At 41.1% G+C, this 24,722-nt stretch overlaps 1 protein-coding gene across 2 annotated transcripts; it reads right to left on the reverse strand.

Moving 5' to 3' along the window:
- Positions 1-19,529: 19,529 nt before the first annotated feature.
- Positions 19,530-24,181, reverse strand: tmem30c (transmembrane protein 30C). Of its 2 annotated transcripts, none has more exons than XM_018729215.2 (7): positions 23,898-24,181; positions 23,010-23,126; positions 21,997-22,104; positions 21,814-21,901; positions 21,512-21,625; positions 21,012-21,227; positions 19,530-20,147 (listed from the first exon to the last, which is right to left on the reverse strand). In XM_018729215.2, the coding sequence occupies exons 1-7, from the start codon at positions 24,093-24,095 to the stop codon at positions 19,960-19,962; spliced, it is 1,029 nt and encodes a 342-aa protein (XP_018584731.1). In that variant the 5' UTR covers positions 24,096-24,181; the 3' UTR covers positions 19,530-19,959. The 2 variants fall into 2 exon arrangements, with proteins under 2 accessions (XP_018584731.1, XP_018584730.1); XM_018729214.2 differs by having other exon boundaries at positions 21,512-21,658.
- Positions 24,182-24,722: the final 541 nt, after the last annotated feature.

The following is a 24,722-nucleotide window of genomic DNA, read 5'->3' on the forward strand; positions in this document are numbered from 1 at the left end:
AGTGTGACTGAAAACAGCACCCGTCCTTCATTAGACTCGTTCAAATCAAGTTGTTCAAGACGTTCGTTTCAAAAGCAAAAGCTGTTTCTGCTTGTTCCTGATTTTTCTGAGAAGACAACTGACAGCGAGATGCGTTTCTTACGTGGCAGCTTTACAGATGAGGATATGAGACAAATGTGTCCTTTGGCCTGCAGCCTAGTATGGACAGACCTGAATGGAACAGTGAATGGTCCCTGAGAAGGTGGCAGGGGAAGCAACATAACTGGTTTGCATGTGAGGCAACACTCACAGTGGGTTTATGTTTGTATCTTTGGATGCCAGTTATTGTATTCCTCTACTTAATTTAATTCAGCTGACATTCACTGTCTTTTTTTGCCTGTGTCTAGAGTTTTCTAGTTTAATCCCTTTCAGGTTTAAGCATTCATTCTCATATTTTGTGCCATGCTGCATACTATGGTGAACGTGGAGAATAGAAAGAAAATCAAAGAACTGTCTGAGGAGGTCAGCTGCAAGGTTGTAGCCAAGCCAGTGAAAAACAGAGGTTCTGTAATATTAACAGTGAAATAAGGAATTTCAGGCACCAAACATTTATTTTTGGAAATAAAAAATCACATTATTTGCAAAGGGTACAAGAGTGCCAGTTTTTTTCAAGATGACAGTACATGGTTTACTGCTTTTAGAACAGTATGAACTAGGCATCATACCTACCCATCTTGCATTGTTTTATGTTTTTTGATAAAGATGAAATTTTTATAGTGAATGTACAGTGATACAGCAGGTAGTGCAGGTGTCTCACTGGTCCTGGAATGTGGGTTCAGATCTTGCTCAGTTTGTGTGGAATTTGCATGTTATGCCCACATTTCTATGTCTTTGCCCTGGGTCCTCTGGTTTCCTCCCACACTCCCAAACCATGTGCTTCAGGTGAATTGCTCGTCCTCAATTACTCATATTGTGTGTATGTGGATGAGAGACTTTCTGTGATTTCTCTGCAAGGAACTCACCCAATTTCCAGGGTGTGCCAAGCCCCTTACCTTATAGTTCTGGGATAGGCTCTGGGCACCATGACATTAAAGCTGTTATATTATTTTCTAAAGAAGAATAGAATATTAACTATTCTACAGGATTTGACAGCACAAACATCCTAGTAACATTGTTATTTTATGGATTACTTCCCCTTGTCAGAGACTGTAGTTTTTTGGAAAGTTCTAGAGGTTCATCAACAGGTTACGATTACCTACTTCCTCCATCATTTCATATTAGGAAAAAGAAAGAGAAGACCTTGGAGATTTTAGAGTTCCAAAGTACACGTTTCAGGAAAAATTCATTTCCCCATGATTACAGATTTTATCTGTGTAGCAATCAAAAGTCCATTGATCAATGTCTAGTCAAGGGGGTGTGGTGGTGCAGTGGGTTGGACCGGGTCCTGCTCTCCAGTGGGTCTGGGGTTCAAGTCCTGCTTGGGGTGCCTTGTGATGGACTGGCGTTATGTCCTGGGTGTGTCCCCTCCCCCTCCGGACTTACGCCCTGTGTTGCCGGGTTAGGCTCCGGTTCCCCGCGTATGGGGCAAGCAGTTCAGAAAGTGTGTGTGTGTGTTTGCACAATCTTTCAGCTGAAGATAAACATATTTGTGACATTTATCTTCAGTACAACACTGGATATTTCAAAGGCACATGCTAAATTGCTTTAATTAAATTAATGAAATTGGCAGAGGAAAGCTATAACAATCTGTGTAGAAACTAAAATATGAAAGAGAACATTTTGGGTGTTAACATTTGCTTGGTTTCCTGATTTAAATGAATAACATAGAAAGTTCCACCAGGCCAGTAAGAATATGCTGAGAACAAATATATACCTATTACCTGTTATATAGGTGTAAGTTGATCATGCTGACAACTTCCTAATTTCACTTTGGTGCAGGGACTATCAAAGACTTTGATTCAGCACATGAAATACAATATCCTTTTTTATTCAATACATTAATTCACTTACAAACTGTGGGAGACTGGTACATGGCCATAGCCCTGTTCCTCAGATTGACAGCTGTAGCTGTTTAATTTTAAGAATTGTTTACCATGAAGGTTTCTGATTGGATTCATTGATAATTACAATAAGAGTGGAGACATAAAATATAACTTACCCCCAGCCACTACATTTCCACAACAGGTTACTCCTTTATTCCAGCACACCCTGGGTTGTCGCAGGTCACAATTACCGGTGTGCACCTGACACACCTGCATTAAGTGAAGACTATTGTAGTTTAGATGGCTGTGTGAAAGATCTATGACAACATGCTTGTCTTATAATTATTTTAACATTTTAAATTGATGCACTTTAAAAATTGCCTGTGTGTTTATAAAACACTATCAGATTTCACACTGAATGGTTACTCTTTAGTTCAACTATAGCAGAAGAAACAGGGAATATGATATGATTTTCAAGTGAGGTTCTGCCAGTGATTCCTAAGCTAGGAATCTATTGGATGATGTCCATTGGAAGGAAACGGAACCCATTGTAATGGGATGCTTTTGGGTGGCCAGTAGTAAGGAATGTGTTTAGGTGTGTAGGTACTGTTTTCACTTGAACAACATGTGCATATAGGAGGATATTGGAGAAGCTATCAGCGGAAGTCATTAGCTGAAATTCGTAACCCTCCTGCCTCTAGAAGAAGAAAAGATGTCTGTCTTGGTGTACCACAGGAAGCAAATGCTGGAGGAAATCCAAATTAAGCAACAAAAATTTGTGAGAATACAGATAGCAATGTGTACCAAACTGTCATTGCCAGAATATTCCTAATACATTAATGCAATAATTTCATAAACAGTAATATAGTAATACATGCATAGAGATGGTCACAGACAATTGGATGCAAAGAGAACTCAAGATACAATGAGTCACACTTGTTCAGGCCATAAAAAGACATTACCAGGAAAAGTTGCTCACTGAATTCTTCACAGGGTTCAACATCTGGTAACAAATCACTGCCCTGAAGCAAATCTGGTTTTATTGACCTGCATTACTTCCTCCTGACTAATCCTTGGCTTTCAGTCTTGAACAGAGTGGCTGCATGATTGTCACAACCATGACATCCTCTGCTGGCCATATTTTCACTGCAAGTAAAATACAGAGATGCTGAAGAGTACCAGTCAATTTCAAGGCAAGAGAAAATTAGTCCTGGTAAATTTGACTTCTTAACGTGCTTAATGTGTAATCTCACGGAGAGTTATCTATGTATTAATATGGATGTATTGGGACACAGAGAGCAAAATTAAAATAATAAAGTGACATCCATAACAATATTGTTAGAAGCAATGAGGACAGACACAGAATATTCATTTGTAGCATACACTCTGCTTTCCCTCACACAGAACATTCAGTTAGTGACACAAATTTGTACAGAAACTATGCTTTTTAAAGCAGGTAGGCAGGTGCTCAGAAATTATATGTCTGATTCAGAGGGAGGACAGTCAAATGAACATCTTTACTGAGTTTGAATGGAGAACAGCAACTGTTACTAGGCTAACTGGTATAAATAATGTTCTTAGTATATTAGTTGATGTTTTAAAACATGATGGTGTTATGGACATACAGAATCATGAATGATCCACTGTCCAAACAAACATCCATCCAATGACAGTTCGGTTGTGTTTTGTGGTTAAGTTTAGGAGCTGGTTTGAGTTTTCAAAATGTATTTTGATGATCGTGATTTAAAGGGACCATATCTTCATTTATATTATTCTTTAGTTTAATTAAGGCATATATTTGTTTAATCTCAGCTGTGTAGCACCTCAGTCCTATGCCTGTAGCTATCTTCACCTCACTACTGGACAATTGAGAGAGGTATCTTTTGATTATGATTTTGATCGTGCCTGAGAGCGCTGGGTTCATTGTTGGACAGTTCAGTGGCTCCAGAAAAAGCAATGCTCATTTTCAGATCCACAGTCAGTGTTGTTTGTAATCCATGTCTGTTGGATGAGAGAGTCTATTATTAACTGAATACACTGCATCAAAACAGACTCTTGTCCAAATCTACCAGGCTTGCCTTACCTAATCACATTTTACAGGGATTTATTTGGCTGGATTTACAGGGTGTTCAACTAAGCTTCATATTGAATTTCAGGGCAAGTTTTGCTCATTTGATGGATGAGGACAGAACACATCAGAAACAAGGAAGGGCATGCTGGTTGTTCAAAGCATACCTCCTTTTAATGGAAGAAATACTTTTTCTCATCCATGCTGTCTCCACGTAGCCTCTTCCTTGAAGGGTATGTTTGTTGACTTGTGAGATTAGTCAATATGGAGCTACCTTAGCTGTATCACCTGCTGCCTGACAGTCCAAAACACACATGGTTTATATAAAATGATCAGTTTAGACAGTAACCATTAAATTTTTTGGACTTCTGTGTTTTATGCAGGCAACTTTTGTTACTGAAGAGCAATGTAAAAAACAAACAAAATGGTTGAAAAAAGATCATGTGCATTTTCTTGAATGTTTCCCTCCTAATGTCAGTTTTTATTTTAACTGTTAGAGTGCAGAGAAAATAATTAAATCCCCTGCTGCCTTTTGTGTTAATATTTTGAATTCTTATAAATTCAGACATAAGGACATCTATTTTGTAACCCTCCAGAAATGCAAGGACAAAATTTAACTGAGCTTCAGAGTCTTGAAAGTGACTCGAAGAGTATTAAAATTCAAAATAAACTAATTACAGTATAAGGACACTGCAGACTGGGGAGGGGTAGAAGTGGCCCTATGGGCATGGTGGAGGTGTAGGAAAACAGGTTTTGCTACACACTTTTTTCCCTTTCCATTTTTCCGTTGCCAGCAGCTGGTAAAAATTACTGTGCTAAGACAAGGGCAGACATTGGGGAGCCATCTTTCAAGGAAAATCCTGTCTCACTGCCATGGCTCTGCTGTCCATCAGCTGAAAAGACTTAATTCATATAAAACAGGAATGCAATAATCTGTAGACAAGTGGACAACTGACCTATGTAAATTAGTTTGACACTTTTCCCTGTGAGTTCCTCAATCAGTGGTTGACTTAGCCCCACTCTTAATGCAAAGAACTGGTAGGGCACCTACTGAAAGTACAAAGAAGGAAGTATCATGGATGTGGCCATGCCATTTTTAGAGTTGGACAGGGCAATGGCGGAATTATGGTAAATTGGTTTATAAAATACATACATTTCATTAAATACCCCCAAAAAAATTTCTGTAACCATTACAGAATCTGTCATCAGCTACCACACAAATATTATTCATAACCTCCTATTGTATCTATTGTCACAAGCCTCAGAAAAGCAGTGAAACCTGTTCCATTGTTTTTACATGAGCATAATATGGAAACTTGACATGATTAAAGAAATGCATGGATTCTGTCGGCTAGAGAAGGTACTTCCAGCAATCTGCAACATGATGGCTCCTGACAGCTTGTCCACTTCTTACAGCTGAAATCAACATCAGTGACTATTTTTGTATATTGTGCACTTTATATTTTTAATATATTTTTATCCTTTATTCACATATCCCATCTTCTCATCTGCATCCTGTCACTGTCATTCTGTCTGTGCTGTGGAAGTTTCTGCCACCAAAACAAATTCCTTGTATGTGTGAACATACTTGGCAATAAAGCTCATTCGTTCATTCATTCTGAAAAGTATTAAATGCCATTGAGAAAATTTGACTAACAAGCAGTCCCCACATTAACAAAGTTCGACTTACGCATAACTCCTAGTTACAAATCACCCCCCATAAAGCCATCCATCCATCCATCTTCCTCCGCTTATCCGGGACCAGGTCGCAGGTGCAGTAGTCCAAGCAGAGCGCCCCAGACCTCCCTCTCCCTGCACACCTCCTCCAGCTCCTCTTGGGGAATCCCAAGGCGTTCCCAGGCCAGCTGGGACACGTAGTCTCTCCAACGTGTCCTGGGTCTGCCCCGAGGCCTCCTCCCAGTGGGACATGCCCGGAACACCTCCCCAGGGAGGCGTCCAGGAGGCATCCGGAACAGATGCCCGAGCCACCTCAACTGGCTCCTCTCGATGCGGAGGAGCAGCGGCTCTACTCCGAGTTCCTCCCGGGTGACTGAACTCCTAACCCTATCCCTAAGGGTGCGCCCAGCCACTCTGCGGAGGAAACTCATTTCTGTCGCTTGTATCCGCGATCTCATTCTTTCGGCCATGATCCAGCGTTCATGACCATAGGTGAGGGTAGGAACGTAGATCGACCGGTAAATTGAGAGCTTCGCCTTACGACTCAGCTCCTTCACCACCACAGACTGGCACAATGACCGCATTACTGTGGACGCCGCACCGATCCGTCTGTCAACCTGCCGCTCCATTTTTCCCTCACTCATGAGCAAGACCCTGAGATACTTAAACTCCTCCAATTGAGGGAGCAACTCCCCCCTAACCCGGAGGGGGCAATCCACCTTTTTCCGACTGAGAACCATGGCCTCGGATTTGGAGGTGCTGATTCTCATCCCCGCCGCTTCGCACTCGGCTGCAAACCTCTCCAGTGCATGCTGTAAGTCTTGATTCGATGAAGCCAAGAGGACCACATCGTCCACAAAAAGCAGAGACGAGATCCTGCGGCCACCAAAACAGACACCCTCCGTTCCCTGGCTGCGCCTAGAAATTCTGTCCATGAAGATAATGAACAGAATCCGTGACAAAGGGCAGCCCTGGCAGAGTCCAACATGCACTGGGAACAGGTTTGACTTACTGCTGGCAATGCGAACTAAGCTCCTGTTCCGGTCATACAGGAAACGAACAGCCCGTAGCAGCGAGCTCTGAACCCCATAAACCCGAAGTACCCCCCCACAGGATGCCACGAGGGACACGGTCGAATGCCTTCTCCAGGTCCACAAAACACATATGGACTGGTTGGGCAAACTCCCATGAACCCTCCAACACCCCAGTGAGGGTATAGAGCTTGTCCAGTGTTCCACGGCCAGGGCGAAAACCGCATTGCTCCTCCTGAATCCGAGGTTCGACTATCGGTCGGATTCTCCTCTCCAGTACCCCGGCATAGATTTTCCCAGGGAGGCTAAGGAGTGTGATCCCCCTATAGTTGGAACACAATCTCCGGCCCCCCTTCTTAAAAAGAGTGACCACCACCCCGGTCTGCCAGTCCAGAGGCACCGTTCCCGAGCTCCACGCGATGCTGCAGAGGCGTGTCAGCCAAGACAGCCCTACAACATCCAGAGACTTGAGAAACTCGGGGCGGATCTCATCCACCCCCGGAGCCTTGCCACCGAGGAGTTTTTTTGATTACCTCAGCAACTTCAGCCAGGGTCTATGCCCACGAGGCCTATGCCCACGAGGCCTGGCCGGGGACCCCCATAAAGCCTATTACATTAAAAATTCGAGTTACATACAACAGTTCGTAATAACAAACCAAATATTTTGCGACACATCAAAACATTGCGCATGTACAGCAGTTCATCGGCTCGTTACTATTACATTATTGTAATGTTTTATTACTGTACTGATATGTTAAAGATGTTTTTGTCTATCTGGAAGTGTTTCTTTAATGTTTTTTATGCAAAGAAAGGTACATGATATACAATATCGTAAGTCAAACATTTGACAAACTGATATTAGATACCTACACTATACATAACTATTCCGATTTACATTAGAATCCGACTTAAAGACAGACTGAGGACACGGAACTCCTTCGTAATCCGGGGACTGCCTGTACTCTGTTCCCTCAGGTCAGCGTTCCCTTACCAGCATAATTCTTGTCATTGTTACTCATTGATGCCAATTCAGGGTTTCTCTGGGTTCTTTATTGGCTTTACTAGTGATATGCCACATGAGAAGAAATACACAATGAAATAAGCCAAGAAATCTGAAGCATACAATAGCTAGGTCCCAGCTGCAAATTGGTATTGCTTTGAAAATAAAGATACATGGCTTATTGCCTGTGCACATTAGGCCTATCAATTAAGTTTGGAGGTACAATATACAGGCCTCTGTCCCACAAGGTGCATAATTGATTCTTGATTACATGATTTTAAAGAAAAGTCTCCTAAAAAAGAACTCTTAATTGACAATTTATACTGGAAAACAAATCATGGACTCACCCATTTTTCACTTAATATCCAAAACCCCTTCCTTATCTTTTAAGAGACAAATGTTCAACATTGCTCATACATAATATATTTTAAATTCTTATTTCTCTTTTACAAATAATCTCTTTTTATTCTCTTTTGTTTCATTCTGCTATTCTTGGATGGTGTGGTGACAAACAAGGTGCCTCATAGCTCCTGTTCTGTGGGATTGAATGTAGGTTAAAATCCACTCAGTCTTTGTCATTTGCATGCTCTCCCTGTATTTGGGTGGGTTTCTTCCCATGGTCTAATTGCAAGTGCATATACAATATGTTGAAGGGAATAAGCAGGTGTGACGACTGATGGAATGGCCTCCAATGTACCCTTAAAGAAATGGTTAATCAGCAACGGTACATTTGTATAACCTGCTATGGCCTTTGGCTGGCATTAGTTAAATGGATTTTTAATTATTTGACCTGCAAAGCATCACAATGAGAAAGTGAGTACAAGAATTGGAGAGTCACTTTACAAAGAAAAGAAGCATCCATGATATCCACAACCTTTGGAATAAGCAAAGGATACTCCTATTGGAAGAAAGATGAATAAAGCTAACCCTTGGCCTTCTCTTGAGTCTTTTTCCTATTTAGGTTATGATTTTTATTGGATTCATGAGTGAAGTCTATTGCCAGAAAGTAAAGGCTTTAATTTGACTTTTCATTTAAATCCTATTTTATTTATTTGTCTGCAACGCTGATGGAGGTCTGTGGTGACCCATTACGTTACCTTCCTGCCAGATGTGAGAACACAAAAATAGCCCAGTTTGGCACTATTTTTTGGGGAAAATTATTTGTTATATTTTGAAACAAATCACTGGATGAGGTCTGGAAATGGCTGCCTTTTACTATCGCTGGAAACGCAAGCCAAATTTCAGTAAATTAAGATTTTGAAAGCATCCAAAGACCAAGTAACAAATCTGGCAAACAATCAATATTGAACAATGTGTCTGTGAGCTTAGTCTAATTGCAACAAATGAGATTATCAGTTATGTTCCACGACACCATGTAGAAAACTTAATTTTCTTGTCATCTTAGACAATACATAACACAATGGTAATGTAAATCCAGAAGAAAATGATGCTGTAGATATGGATTTATCTGTATCGGTTATTCACAGCAATGTGACCAGTTTTCTTGCAGACTTGTGGTTTAATGACTATCAATATACAGTACTGTGGAAAAGTTTAAGGCACTTGGGGGGGAAAAAAGCTGTAAAGTGAGAATGCTTCCAAAAATACCTCTCTTAATAGACTTCCTACAAAGCTCAGTACCCATCCATCGCTAACAATCGCTAGGCGCGGCAGGCTTAGCTGGGTCCCGCTCTCTGGCAGGTTTGGGGGTCGAGTCCTGCTTGGGGTGCCTTGTGACCCAAGTGTGACCCCTCCTCTTCCAGCCTTGCGCCCTGTGTTGCCGGGATGGGCTCCGGTTCACCGCCACCTCGCCTGGGACAAACTGTTTCAGACAGAGTGTGTGCGCTTTCTTTAACGACATACAAAACCCTTACTGTAATATTGTAACTTTTTGCAAAAGGAATGCTTGGAAATCTAAAATATGTTCTTTCCCATTGACACTAATGCAGAAGACATTAAATAAATATTTTTGTGAAACAAGTGCCTAAGACTTTTGCACAGTACTGGACCTGCTCTGTGTTGGCTCCTCCAGGACCGGTAACTTGGCTTCAAGTGGGACTGATTAGTGTTACACTGACTGACATTACTTGAGAAATGACTACAACACCAGCTAGCTTCAGCTCAACCATCACACTTAATTGTTTGGCCCAGCTAAATAGTAATACTCCTGACTGCAGTGACATTACCTTCATAATTTGAGAGTGCTTTCAGAAAATATTCTGGATTGGGAGCAACTGTAATTTCCTTATAGAGACTACTGAGACATGACTACAGCAGGAATCAACCTGGTGTCAAACATTTCCCGTTTACCCTGAAGCACACACTCAAAGGCACTTCCAAATCTACAATCTTTGTTTGAGCACATACTGTGAAACATATAGATAGAGACATATGCCTCTAATAGTGCATCCCCCTCTTAAGAGGAACCTTGTTTCTTGTATTTTTGTAGTGTAAGTACTGTCTTTGGGTATAGATCATTTTCAAAAACACAGGATCTGTTTCAGTTGAGACAAACTGTTGGAAAGTGAAAATCTGAACATGAAATCATGGAAATTCCTCCTAAGTACAAGCATTTTACACAACTCTAAGTGAATTATTTGTGTTTCATGCCATTTACCTGCTGGTATCAAAAGACAAAAATCTGTATTCCCCTTGTAAAGGGACTTGGAGAAAAAGATGGGCTGAGTGTGAACAGATGTTTGTATCCTGAGATCTGTGAAATAGGCCACCTGAGCATGACAGACAGGAACGGAATAGCTTGTGCTCATTTTTGGTTTTCTGTGTATGCGTCATTCATTTTTATAATGGGTCATGGCCTATTCATTTATTCAAGATACACAGGAAAAGATGTTATACCCCATGTGTATTTTTCAACAGCTGTACACAAGGACCCCATCCAACCACCAACCTGAAGCCACAGAGAACACCCAGCATAGCCAAACAAACATCTTCATGACCTGAGACCAAGAAGCTTAACTGACTTCTCCAACCCACCCACCAAACCAAAACTAATCCCACCAACCCAACCAACAAACCAGATCTAAACCCACCAAACAACAAAACCAAGCCTAACCCACCAACACAAAAAAAACCAAACCACACCTACCGAAACACCTAAACCAAGCCTAACCCAAAAAAAAAAAAAAAAAAAAAAAAGCCATCCCACAAAAAACAAATCATCCCCACCAAAGCCAAACCAACAGACCAAGTCTCAACCACCAACAGAAACCAACAAAGCCTACTCCCAACACAAATAACCAACCATAAAACCAAACCAACAAATCAAGTCTAACACACCAACAAAACCAAGCATAACAACCAACCATCAAACCAACCCCACCAAAGCCAAACCAACAAACCATACATAACCCACCAACATAAAAACATCACACCAAACCATCAAACCAACCCCACCAACAAAAAACCAGACCAAGTCTAACCCACCAACACAAAAACCATCAAAACACACCCACCACCAAACAAAGTCTGATTTACCAACAAAGAACCAAACTAAGGCTAACCCACCAACACAAAAAAACCATCAACCAACTCCAACAAAGCCAGACCAAGCCTAACTCACCAACCAAACCAACAAACCACACCAGCCAGGTACAAACATGAATATTTCATTGAGGTTATCAAGTGGACACCTCCCTTCATCAGTGTTTCATTGAATTAGGCCTACAACACCTCTAGAAAGCTCAACAGTGCAGTCTGGCATCCCAGACACACCCCCTTCCACACATATGTTCAATACCTTTCACCCTCAACAAATACTGCAACCCCACTAACTCAGCCAGTTAAACCACAGCTCCAAACACACCTTCTAACCTTACCTCCATACCTGTGACCAAACCAACTGCAAATGCACCACTCCACAAATTTAAACTATCCTACTTAACAAGGCCACACCTTAATTAATACCAGCTGCCTTCCATTACTCACCACCTCCCACCAATTTTCCACCACTTCACACCTCACTCCAACCTGTAACCCAAACTACCCTCCTCTCTTTTTAACCATAACCACTGACTTTCCTTCTCAGCTGTCTCAGACAGCTCCTTCACGACCGCCTTTAATGAGCGGTCTCTAATATCAAACTTCCCCAACAATGCCGTAGCTGATTTAGTCACAAACCCTCTTACACATACCTCTGCCAGTCTCACATGAGCCCGCCATCCACGGTCCCTTGCCTCTGCCACCAGATCTGTGTACCAGACCAGTATACTTTAACAGTTTCTGCTCGTATGCCTCCCCAATAGCATCCTGGAATGGCACTGTTAACTCTACAAAGTATACAATACTCTCACCTTCCGAATATAACACCGTGTCTGGACGCAGTGAAGTAACAGCAATAACTTACGGAACCTGGAGCTGCCTGCCCACATCAGCCAAGAGCTTCCAGTCCCGTGCATTACCCCACCTACCAGGGCACGTCTGCCAATGCACAGTGCTGCTTTCTCCTGCCCGCACAAAACCAATTGCTTTAGTTAAACTGCCAACAGGCAGAGAATTCACAACTTGCCGCTTACTCTCAAACACACCTGCTAAACATCTAAGAACTTGATTATGGCACCAAGTATAGCGCCCCTGCCCCAAACTAACATTACACTCAAATGACAAAATGTGCCTCAGCATTGCCACACCGCTACCCAACTTACAAGAACCATCGCCACCTGCCCATTGCTTAACATTCTGTTGCGTTGGTAGCACGTCATAAGTTGCTCCAACAATAAACTTAAGGTGACTCTCCTCCATCGCCCACACATCTTTGCAGTGTAACTTCCTCCTCTCCACGCCTTCCCGGTTCACCCACTGACCTTGCTTAACTAATGCGACCGCCTTTGCACGCCTCACCTCCTTTTCCTGCCCCTGGACCTGCTCAATAATCAACCACCGTCTGTCTACTTCTGGGGCAGCACACCACAACCGTCGCAAACGGCCAGAGCCAAACCCTGCCTTCCCTCTCTGCGCGTGCCCAACTACATCAGCGCACCTTTTGCATTCTGGACTGCATGTCTGGATTCCACCCCCTCACTGACGACACCACCTTCCTCACAATCTCATCTTTTGAGTCCGTTAGAGTCAGCTCCAAACCCACCTTTGCTTATAGATCTACTTTGCTATTTTGAACAGTGTGGAGTAGTGTAATTTCTATGAAGGCAGCAGTTTATGGAATCTTCTTCAATGTTTTTCTTAAAAAACTGACCTGAGACTCACATATCAAACTTGAAATTACAACACATACATAGTATATGAGAAATGCTGATATTTATTGTTCATTTAGAATTGTGACCCAACACAAAAATATGTTTAGATGACCTAGGAGGCCTGTACTTATGTACTTAACCCATGCCTCAGAATTTTCCCTCACTGTTTTTATTTCATAATAACTTTGCTTTTAAACAATGTGGTAAAAGGAAGAATAGATAGAAGTAAAAAAAAAAAAAATCTCTGCCATTGCCATTTCGGACCTCAGTGACAGATACAGTCATGCTGGAGCAACACCTTGAATTTAAATCCTTTCTTGATTACTGCTGCCTCCTACACAAATATACATGCTTACATCCTGGAGTTTAATACCTGAAGTCTACAGAGAAACAAGAGAAAACACAAACTGATGAATGCCATGATGTGCAGTGGAGAACGGCAGAAGAAGATCTTTCCAAAAGTAGTACTGAGACTCAGACAGACAGCACAAACAATTCCTCACATTCCTCTCAAAACCAAAACCAATGGACAAAAGAAGTCTTGCATCATAACTCATTCTCATGCACACAGGATCGTACGACAACTGCCTGACACCCAGTAGGTGTTAGGCACTTGCTGAAATAAAACTGATTTATTACCATATTAGTTTTGTTTAATCACTTTAGGGCATGCTTGCTTTTTGAATTTTTTGAATCGCCAAACCAAAAAACATTCAGCAAGCTCTGTGCTATGATCAAAATAAAAATTCTAAGTTATGATACACACAGTAATCATGAAGTTCAAACCACAGCCAGTTTGATCACAGTAATATTACTTTTTACTTTTGCTGCTGAAGTGAGAGACTGGCTGAAAGACAGCTTATAACCATCTTTTGAAATGTTTGACAAGGCCTAATCCTGTTCATTTGGAATACATTACTTTTTTCACAGTGAAATATCCAAGGGCTCAGAAGAACAATGCATGAGATGGAAATTCCAAGTTCTTGGTAAACCAGAATGTAAGGTGCCAGATAGGGATAGACTTTGAACTGTGTTTATATCACTCTCATCATACCGTATCAAATTGCAAGACACCATTATTTCCCTTGGTGTGTGTGTGTTTTTTGTGGTTGTGTTCATGACTGTAAATTCAAAATGTTAAATTTTATAAATCTAAGTCTGATAAACACTGGACTTATTTATATTCCTCTGGCCCAGGCCCTAGATGTAGACATGAGGAAACCAAAACATTAAGGAGTAAGACAGAATTCTTGCACTGCATGTGAATCAGAAATAAACCTAATTTCTACAAAAAGAGCATTTTTAGAGCTGAGAATTTCCCATGCTAAATGCTCAGCACCAAAGCAGAGGGAAATAAAAAAGAGGAACAGTAAGATTCCTTACTGTTCAAAAGAACTACTCCTTAATAGGAGCAGTAAAAAAACATAGGAAGTGGTTGCCTGGCTTTGATTAATGGAGCATGCTCAACGGCCTCAACAGAATCGAGGCAGTGAACAAATTCTGGGCTGAGTGGCAGCATGGCGATGTTCTTTGTTACCACTTCCTACCAAAACAACCCAGTCATGGGTAGCAGACATCCAGCAGACAGCACGCAATGTGGACAGAATCATCTCCAGAAGAGTAACAGAAACCACGTTCAAACATTCCTCCGACACAATAGCCAGTACTTCAGTGCTGCTCAATTATGATATCTCTTCTTTTCTTCTTCCACCAGTAACATTAACAATCTGTAACAAGACACCAATGTTTGGGCAGTAAAGTAATATAGTACTTAAAGCTTCATACAGACTAGTATCTTTACAAGGGCCAGTTCTAGTCTCATAAACTGCTGATGAAGTCTTTATAAAGGTAGACAATTGATAGTTTTCATGATAATGATAATGAGACATTCATTCATTTCATTAATTTATTTTTACAAATGCTAGTTTGATGAAGGTCACATAGAAAAGCCAAAGAACGCAAAGGAAACCGGAAAACTCAATGACAGTCAGCCACCAAAGAAGAGAGGCAGAGCTGCATGCTTTTCTGGATTGAAACACATAACAGACCTTCAGACCTGACAAACCTGCTGCATATAATTCTACCCTGCATGACACTCTCTGAAGATCCTCTGACTTCTTGAAATTACAGAAAAATTCATATACTTAGGCATTTTGTTCCTTATAAAATGAATAAGTATTAATATGTCATCTGTGGTGTCATTGGTATATGTTTAAGCACATACAGATAACCTAACAGTCAATTACATTGGGTCAACACTTTCAAATAAAATTAATGAGTTGGTTCATTGAATGAAATCTAAATTGACTGGTGGATTAACCAGGTAAAATTTACATACTGACAGCACAGCAGGTTTGTATAATTAAAGCGATAAGCCAGGAAGAAATAATGAAAACAGAAACCTTGGGCTTCAGCCTAGATGAATCCATAGGAAAAGCAGAGTTAATTTTGAAAGAACGCTGGTTTTCCCAAGTTCATGACATTGCCACATTTCTGGTAAATAAGTATAATGTGTTAGAAGTGTTTCAGTGAGACTGTTGCCTGAGGGCTTGGAAGCATTTGCAGCACCTTTACGAACACTGTGTAAATGTTTACCATGCTGTGTTTATTGTACCCTTCACTGTCAATTCTGCTACCATTTCAGTGTGCCTTTATGGATGCTGCTGTGCTGCTTCATTCTCTGCATTTTTAGCTCTAACCAGCTTTCTTTTCTGACCATTCCACAAGGAACAGGAAAACATTTCTACTGATTTTATAATAGATTAAGGCCACATCTGTGTAATCTGGAGTAACCTGATGTAAGGAACACAACTAGCATCAATGTGGAGCAAATTGTCATTAATAGGAAATTATGTAATAGACCTGACCATTAGAGTCATTTGCTATTATTCAGCAAGCTACACAACTGCAGTTTATTACTTAATTATGAACTTAATTGGAACTGAGAGATGGTTGGTTACTCAAAAAGTTTGTTATCTCAATGACACAGGGTGGGCTGTGGAGCAATTATACATTTTATAATTCTCTTCTATTCTAATTCTGCATGCAGTTACTTGTGTACAGCACAGTTGAGCCATAAATACGGTAAAAATATGAAATTATTGCAGCAAGTCATTAGCCAAATATTTTCATTTTCATTCTGTTGGGAGGAGCATGTAATGTACTGGTTAGAGTCATTGCCTTGCTATTGAAAGACTGTGGTTTGAATTGTACATCCCACTGTACTGCCCTTGAGCAAGGTAGCTGCGCTGATTTGCTCTAGCAAATAATTCCCAACTGCAGCTCATGAGGTGTGAGGCACCACTTTTACCCAGTGTACCATTAAAGAATAATATTCAGTTGTTTTTTCTCTCTGTTTTATGGTATTAAGGCATTGCTGGGAAAAGATGATTGGTGTCACAGTCATGTTCCCATGTGAAAAAAGAACTCTTGGTGCCTCTACCCTGGACCTCCTGGGCTTGGCAGGACCACTGTGTTATGTGCCACTGTTTCACCAACTGCACATCAGACTGCCTTTTGGTAGTATACTTTTACAAGGCTTTTCCTGGCAGAGAGGCCCAGCTTTTGTTTATATGCCAAACCAAACAGTACAGATGGGCTTTTCTTTACAGTGAAGTTATGGCGCTGCCTTGTCCTGAATTAGCCCTTTTTCTGTGCCTTGCAGACTATCACCACTGAACTGTGCTGGCACCTTGTGGAGAAAGCCTACAGCACAGGGCTGAGAACAGATACATACATGTATTTCATAGTTGCTCAGTAATTCATAGTTTGTTTAATAATAAACAGAAAATGTTGCCTTACAAAAAATATGATGTTTAATGTAATATATTTGCAGGTGGAATATAATTCTGTATACAATAACATGTTCACTGTATTAGTAGTATTAATAGAATATTATCTGATTGTGCCGTGAAACCTCTAGAATATTCATTGTGTCAAGAAAAACTTTGACGGAAATTCTTTGTTCTGTTACCTTTAGATATGTGAAGAGACTTGCTAAATTCAGCAAAGAAAACAAATACACTCAGTGTCTATTTTTTCTAGAAAATAAAAACCATCTAGTGTCTATACCTTTGCTGACACTGTGTCAGAGGACAGGAATATTGCAGCCAACATCCCCTTCAACAGTAGAATAACAGTACTCAGGATCCAAAAAAACTGGCTGAAAGGATGAATTATAGCCACTTTAGTTGAGGCAGAAGGATTAATACACAAACAGCAGTTTTGCATTATTGCCTCCATACATTTCCATTCCCTCCCTATAATGGCTCAACACGGACAAATTTGTAAATGCTGTATGTCCCCTCGGGCACAAAATTCATAGCCAAATTATTATTGTAAAAATGATATGTTGGAGAACTGCACTTTTCTGCAGTCCAGAACATCAGGTCTTTCGCTTATATTTCCTGCTTGAGTTCCTTCCTAACTCACACGGACACGCTTGGCTCAAGTTGAGCCAGAAATGAGCAGATAACCACGAAGCTTGCTTTGGGTTTTTACAGCGGAACATGTCTGAATCTGTCAATCACTTTCCTACCATAAACTGCTATCATCAACATCTTTCCCCCATCTGTTTGTGGACCGGAATTCTCGCCAGACGTTTCATTCCACAGGGTTCACAGTTGCCTTGAGCATTCTAAACTGCTCAAGTCTGTCAGACTGGTCTGACCCTTAAAAGTTGCTTGTTGGAACCCTTTTTCGTAATCAAATTAGCCCAAATATTTCTGCATTGAAAGCAGAGTCCAAAAAACTTATAAAGCAAATGAAAAATGACTAAAACCAGACCATCGCAGAGTAATATGACAAAGAGTTTTCTTTCTGGATGATACAGGGGACGCTCTACTTTCTACTAACTGAAGACTGACAGAGTGCTGCAATACTCTGCCTCTTACTAAAAGCAGAATGATAGTAGTGTTTAGTTGGGTGGCACGGTGGCACAGCAAGTAGTGCTACTGTCTCACAGTGCCTGGGTGGTGCTAGAGAATGTGGGTTTGATCCCTGCTCAGTCTGTGTGGAGTTTGCATGTTCTCCCTGTGTCTGTGTGGGTTTCCTCCCACAGTCCAAAGACATGCTGTTGAGGCTCACCCATAGTGTGTGAGTGACAGAGAGAGTGTGTTCCACTCGTGTATGGATGAGTGACCCAGTATAAGTAGTGTATCTAGCAGTGTAAGTCACCACAGTGAACAAGGTGTGTGGGCTGGTAACACTACATAGTATCCATTGTAAGTTGCTTTGGAGAAAAGTGTCTGCTAAGTGAATAAATGTAATTAACTGGTGTATGACAACATTGCAATGTGAAATGTGATGTGATTGCTAAGGTTTTTATGTTGATGACAAATAGTTTTGGAATAGATGTCCACCACATTAAGAAATAAGATGGAGAATTCAAAAGTCAACAAGGCCTACAGTATGCTGCAAATGCATTATTTAAGCATTTGCAAGGGTGGCAGTCAGAACAGTTCAACACACACACATTGAACAGATGTTCAAGCAGGTGTATGCAGTCATTAAAAGCATAGCATAGTATAAATCACAAACAGCAGGAACTTATTTTTATGGTGTTTGTGTCTAAGTACCCTTGGTAACAAATATAGAATGCCCTTCTGACTATCAGTTTCTTTACTTCACGTCAGGCTGAGGATTGTCCATGTTTTAGGCATATCATCAAACATCCTATTGTTCAAATCATCAGTTCACTGTAATCAACGTAGTCTCCTACCAGAGCACCAGATGAGAAAGACAGATCAGGTCAGTCCTAAAGGGGAATTTGTCTTCCACAGAAAGTTCATCCACCTTGAGATCCAGCACTGATACTTCACCCTCCCCAAACTGGCCTGCTGAAATGACATACTAGACTAAGAATGAAAGAATAATTCACACACCTGGATCATCATTTAAAGAGCTGGGTAATAGGCTTATGAGGTTTATTAGAAAGAACTTGAGCCACTCACTGCACAGTCCAAGGACCAAATGTACCTAGTAACTTCGGGGATGTGTACCACATAACAGAGCTTTATTTCAGTATGAATAAACTCAGCCTGGCCTCCAGTTCATGCTGGAGTTCACAATCCTGATTGTTACTGCGGCACAACATACTCGCTTATTCAAGCTTGACAAATATATGAAAAGTTCTTGAATGATCATGTCAGTCAAGAGGTTAGCCAGTGACGGGTTTACCTCAAATTCTGCAGTTATTGATGACGGTTTTTCAGCACAAACTAAAGTTTCCTGGTGCTTCTCGCAGACCAGTGCCAGCCAGGGACAGAGATGGAAGGCTTCCAGATTTCCACTGTTTGCCTGTATTTAACTGTTGTGTCATGTCTGAAAACCCTGCCCAGACCCTGTGTCCACCGAGCCCTTTCACACATAGGAGCCCCTGAAGCTTTTCATTTGGATGGACATAGCTCAAGATTCTTCTGGCTAAGGAAGACTCTACTTTATGAAGGCATTTGACCTGTTTCCAATCTGAGGAAGTCAATGAATGTTTTTGTGTTCTTAAAACCACAGGAAAGGGCACCAGCACGTTTGTACCTTTTTTTGTGTACATTCCTGTATTAGCCAAACAAAAACGTTACTGTCGTCACTTTGTATTGTTTCATTTACTCAATACTCACAAATCTTTGCACATTTTGAGTATATTTTTATTCTCTTTTCTTTCTATCACCATTATGTATTAGTTCTTTCATACTTTGTCCACATGTGAAATTGCACCATTAAAAAGTCTACTACTCTGTTACACATGTTAACTTAAGACTTAAATTAGAAGCCAGATGTATCTATAGGTGCCCTTCAAACAGCACATAAATGTTTGAATTATTAAAAACGGTTTACATATATAAAAATTTGTACTATCAGTTAGATTAAAGTTATGTTTACCCAAATTTTTTACAAACTGTTTCCATAGTAAAAACATTGTATAAATACATCACACAAATGAACTAACACCTTGCACCTCATTTAAATTCACATAAAGCATAAAGGATGCTTAAGAATTGTCTTACAATCATATCTTTCATTCTTCCATGTTCAAGCCCTTTTTCCCAATTTTTATGTACACTACAGTGAGTACCACAGCAACCACCAGGATCACACCACCAGTCACTATGTAGGCAATGGGAAGGAAAATGTTCTTGCCCCCAAACCAGCTGACCGTTGACAGGACCACCAGCTTTTTCCCCTGGAAATATTGAGCAGGGAAGTCTGTAGGTCATTGTCAAGGCTGAATGTTGGTATATTCAGTCGCTGTAACTGACACTTTGTTAGCATATTAAACAATCAACATACTCCTCTCTGTCACAGCTGCCCTATTATGACCCATGGTCATAAATGAAAACAGTAGAATCCTGATGATTTGGTATTCAGCCTTCTGGCCCTCCTTTTTATCTGGCTGCAGTTTTTTTTTTCTTTTCTGTAACACACACACACACACACATTTTCAGAACCGCTTGTCCCTTACGGGGTCACAGGGAACCGGAGCCCACCCGGCAACACAGGGCGTAAGGCTGGAGGGGGAAGGGGACACACCCAGGACAGGACGCCAGTCTGCCGCAAGGCACCCCAAGCGGGACTTGAACCCCAGACCCACCGGAGAGCAGGACTACAGCCCAACCCACTGCGCCACCGCACCCCCTCCCTGCAATACACAATTTGGAAAATGTCTTTGATTGAAAACCTGTCCAGTTTAGACCTGTTTGCTCCGTTTTACTTAAACTTTAAGTCATAAACAGACCAGATGCTCAAGGATTTTAAAGACATAGAAATAATTGCCTAGGGTTAAAAAATTATTACACTAAGGTTCTATAGTTTTGTATTTCATCACTGAGCCTATCTAACAATTTATTTCTAAATATGGGTCGTATTGCATGGATTTGTATTAACCTGATTTTTTGTTATGCGGCTCACTGCAGTTCCCATTTAGGCCGGACGATCGAGACTGTACTGTAAATCTGAAATATATTACTTGCTACTCAGTTCGGAAACATAAAAACGTTTTCTGAAAAGGAAAAGAAACACTTTCAAATGTCAGTATGGTATGGTATGGTATGGTATTCTTCTGAAGGATACTGTAGGAGATGGTCACACTGTAGTTTCCAGCAGGAAGGCCATGTTCAAATATTGCTTTGGACTGACGATTCAGAATGCCGTATAGCTTCTTGAAACTGGGGAAAGCTGCCTCTCTCATCCAGACAATGAAATCCTCATTGATGAATCCATTGTTGTTAGGATCAGAGGGGTCCAGTTCATACACAGGCTTCTGCCAGTAAAAAGGCTGAGCAGTTCCTAGAACGAAGAGGCAGCCATATGTGAGGGTCATGCCAACAGGGATTTCTAAAAAACCTTTCATTTCATTTTTTCATTTGGCAAGCTTGTTTCACTAAGGCGACATGCAACTAAGGATATACAAACGTGTGTTCAACAGATGAAGAACTTCACATATAAATACATAAACCATTTGCAGGCATACAGATGAAACCGTGTATGCTGGCATGTGGACACTGAGAAGGAGACTGAAAAAGATTGACCCTTGGAATTCAAAGTTCACATTGGCAAAGGGTTTCACATACCTTGGAAGACTTGAGGAAGCAATTCATTTTCAATCTGAGGGTTGCGAAACTTGACATTTTTGTCTGTATACCAGGCAATTCCTGTTCTGTAGAAAGGAACTATCACCACCCCCCCTGTGGGGGGGAGGTACTTCAGAGTAAAGGAGTCTGCCACACAGAACGCATGAGATGAAACATCCAGCCTGTCCCAACAAATTTAACATCCTAACTCATTTCCTTTTGTACACATTATCTCAGGATTAGCAGCAAGACTGACGCACAAACATGCAATGAAGAAACAGAAATCCAAGGTCTGCACTCACCATTGAACATACTGTTTGCAATGGCTCCACATGGTGCTATAGGAGTGCCATTATTGTAGGCAAAAGGCTCACAGTAGGTGCTTGGATTCTGTATGAAAAAAAGTAGCTGTATTTAGGGATCATAAATAAATTTCTAGTCTTTGAGGATATCAACACATGAATAAACAAAACAACTTTCTTCACCTTGAGATTTGTTGTTCGACCGACCAGCTGGCCGTCATCTCGGGAGTCCATGTACCTTCTTAAATTCTGATGGAAGTTGACCAAGCCATAGTAGAGAAATACATCCTCCTGGAACAGATGGCCTTCTTATATGTACGAGTAATGTTCCATGTGGACCGACTGCTCCAGTAAAGTTAATTTTCAAACACAATAATAATCAATACACACACACTTTCAGAACCGCTTGTCCCATACGGGGTCGCAGGGAACCGGAGCCTACCCGGTAACACAGGGCATAAGGCCGGAGGGGGAGGGGACACACCCAGGACAGGACGCCAGTCCGTCGCAAGGCACCCCAAGCGGGACTCGAACCCCAGACCCACCGGAGAGCAGGACTGTGGTCCAACCCACTGCGCCACCGCACCCCCCACATAATTAAGACAGTTTAGCTAATATTACTCTTTATCTAGCAGACACCCTGCTCCAAACCAATTCAGTTTTAAGTTTGTGTACTAAGCTGTTGACAGTGATTTACCCATTTATGCAGTAGGGTGTTATTACTGTTTTAATTCAGGGTAAGTACCATTATCAAGGGTACGACAACAATGCTAGAGTTGCAGGGAGCCAACAACTATTGAGTCCAAGCACCAGATATCAAGTTATCTTTTGATTTTAAGGCAAAAGCCCTTTCCGCTATAATATTTGCTGCCCCAAATACTGCTACTGACAACTGTAGTAAAATGTAAAATCAAGTGTTGCAGGTCTTAACAGCAGCTATTTGTAGCTTTGTTAAGGAGAGTATTATGGTCTGATCCTCAGGGATTTATAGTCTGGTCTGGGAGAAATTTGTAGATGGCTCACTAATGTAAAATCCCTGAGTGTACTATGTAGAACGTAAGATCCTTGGGACAATCCAAATTTACACATGGGTTTCAGAAAGGGGACAGCGTTATGCTGCTGTAGTGTACAAAGAGTCAGTCATCAAATGTGCCGAATGGAAGTTGCCCTACGAGAGAAGGGAGCAGCTCACACACCTGGAAGTTCTCTTTGAGGGAGAAGTCGACGGAACACCTGCACTTAACGCTGGCACTCATTTTGTTTGAACGCATCTCGAAGCAAGCATCACATGTGCCTGAAGTGGTGTAGTCCACCTGCATTGGGGAAGTGGAGTGGTGCCACACATGCACTAATTTCATAGACACACTGTTAACACTTGATAATCATTTCAGCGATACATTTGATCAGCAATCTTGATAAAAGCAGTTAAGTCTCAGACTTAAATGGCTTTGCTTTAATGCTAGATTTTCGCAACCTTCCGTACGACTGGGAATTATTTCTGTAAAGACTGAGAACTTTCTGTACATGTTCTGTAAATGTTCACATGTGCATCACAAAATACTGTATAACATTTTACACAAGTAAAGCTTTAAATCTTACATTTAAGATTTAGTTTAATATCATTTTGCTTTTCTCCTGGTCTCACACCACTTGATCTCCCTCCTGTACAACAAACACAGTAAGAGTAACAGTAATCTTGACCCAACCCAGAGATATTTTATCAGTGAAAGGAAGGCAAGCTATTTCCTGGCTTAGGTGCCCTTAGGTAAGCAGATACAGATATTTAAACTATATATATTTTCTGCATTTCAACAATGTTTTCTTGTTAGTCTGCATTTTGTTACATTGGTTTTATGAAGTATGCTTTCACAAAAGGAATTCAGTCTGACGCTATTGCGGAAGCGCTGACGTAAGCCAAGTGGTTCGTATCCAAGAGGTGAAACTGCCATTTAAGTTCAAGTTCAAGGTTTATTGTCATAAGTACAAGTACCGTGTACAAAGTAGTATGAAATTCTTGCTTGAATGCTGCACTGATTTAGTGTCTATTTCCTCAGTGAGGGTGGTCTGTGATGGGCTGAACTCACCTGGATCTCCTGTATTTTCTGCACGGTAAGGAACAGTGCGACCCCCAGCAGCACGCACACCAGCCCTATGATGTAAAAGAAGGGCAGGACGGTCTCTGCAGTGAGCGAAGGTGACCAAGCAGGAAGCCTTTGCTGCTTGAAGGCCGAGTTGTCAGGTATCCTGGAGCAGGGGCCAGAGCCGGCCACTTTCTTCCCCATGTTTTTCGAGTCCTGCTTAGAACATTCACAAAAGTTATTTCACAAGCTTATCACTCCACCACTCTTGCTGGCCTGCTGATTTCCCAGAAGCCCTTGCTATATTTAAAAGACCTTTGACTCCCACAGATTACTCATTAACAAGACCTATCTCTTGTTCCCTGTCCTCTATTGTATTTCATCCAGACAAAACATACAAGCAGTGAACTGCAGTTAGAAGTGAGAGAGGGTTAAAAAGCCTTTCTTTTATTTCGTGTGTTTGGTTCCCATGTATTCTGGTTAGCTTCTCTTCCCTTCTGCACCTGCAGGATGTGAAGATGCTTGTAACCTCCCACTGGGAGTGCACACACGTACTTGCTACCGAGTGGGCCGTAGTTCCACTAAACAGGAAATACACAAATAAACAACACCTCTTTGTCTTTATATTTTACTGGGCTAACAAATATTATTTAGTCAAGAACAAACACATATATACACACACACACACACACACACACACACACACACACACACATATATATATATACATATAAATGCATATGTAGTATCTATAATATTTAAGCTCTACATATTCTAATATATGGATTTTTCAAAAAAGCTTTTCACATGATTTCATTTATTCAGTGTCTC

This window comes from Scleropages formosus, chromosome 14 (genome assembly GCF_900964775.1).
Source record: "Scleropages formosus chromosome 14, fSclFor1.1, whole genome shotgun sequence".
Classification (NCBI taxonomy): Eukaryota; Metazoa; Chordata; class Actinopteri; order Osteoglossiformes; family Osteoglossidae; genus Scleropages; species Scleropages formosus.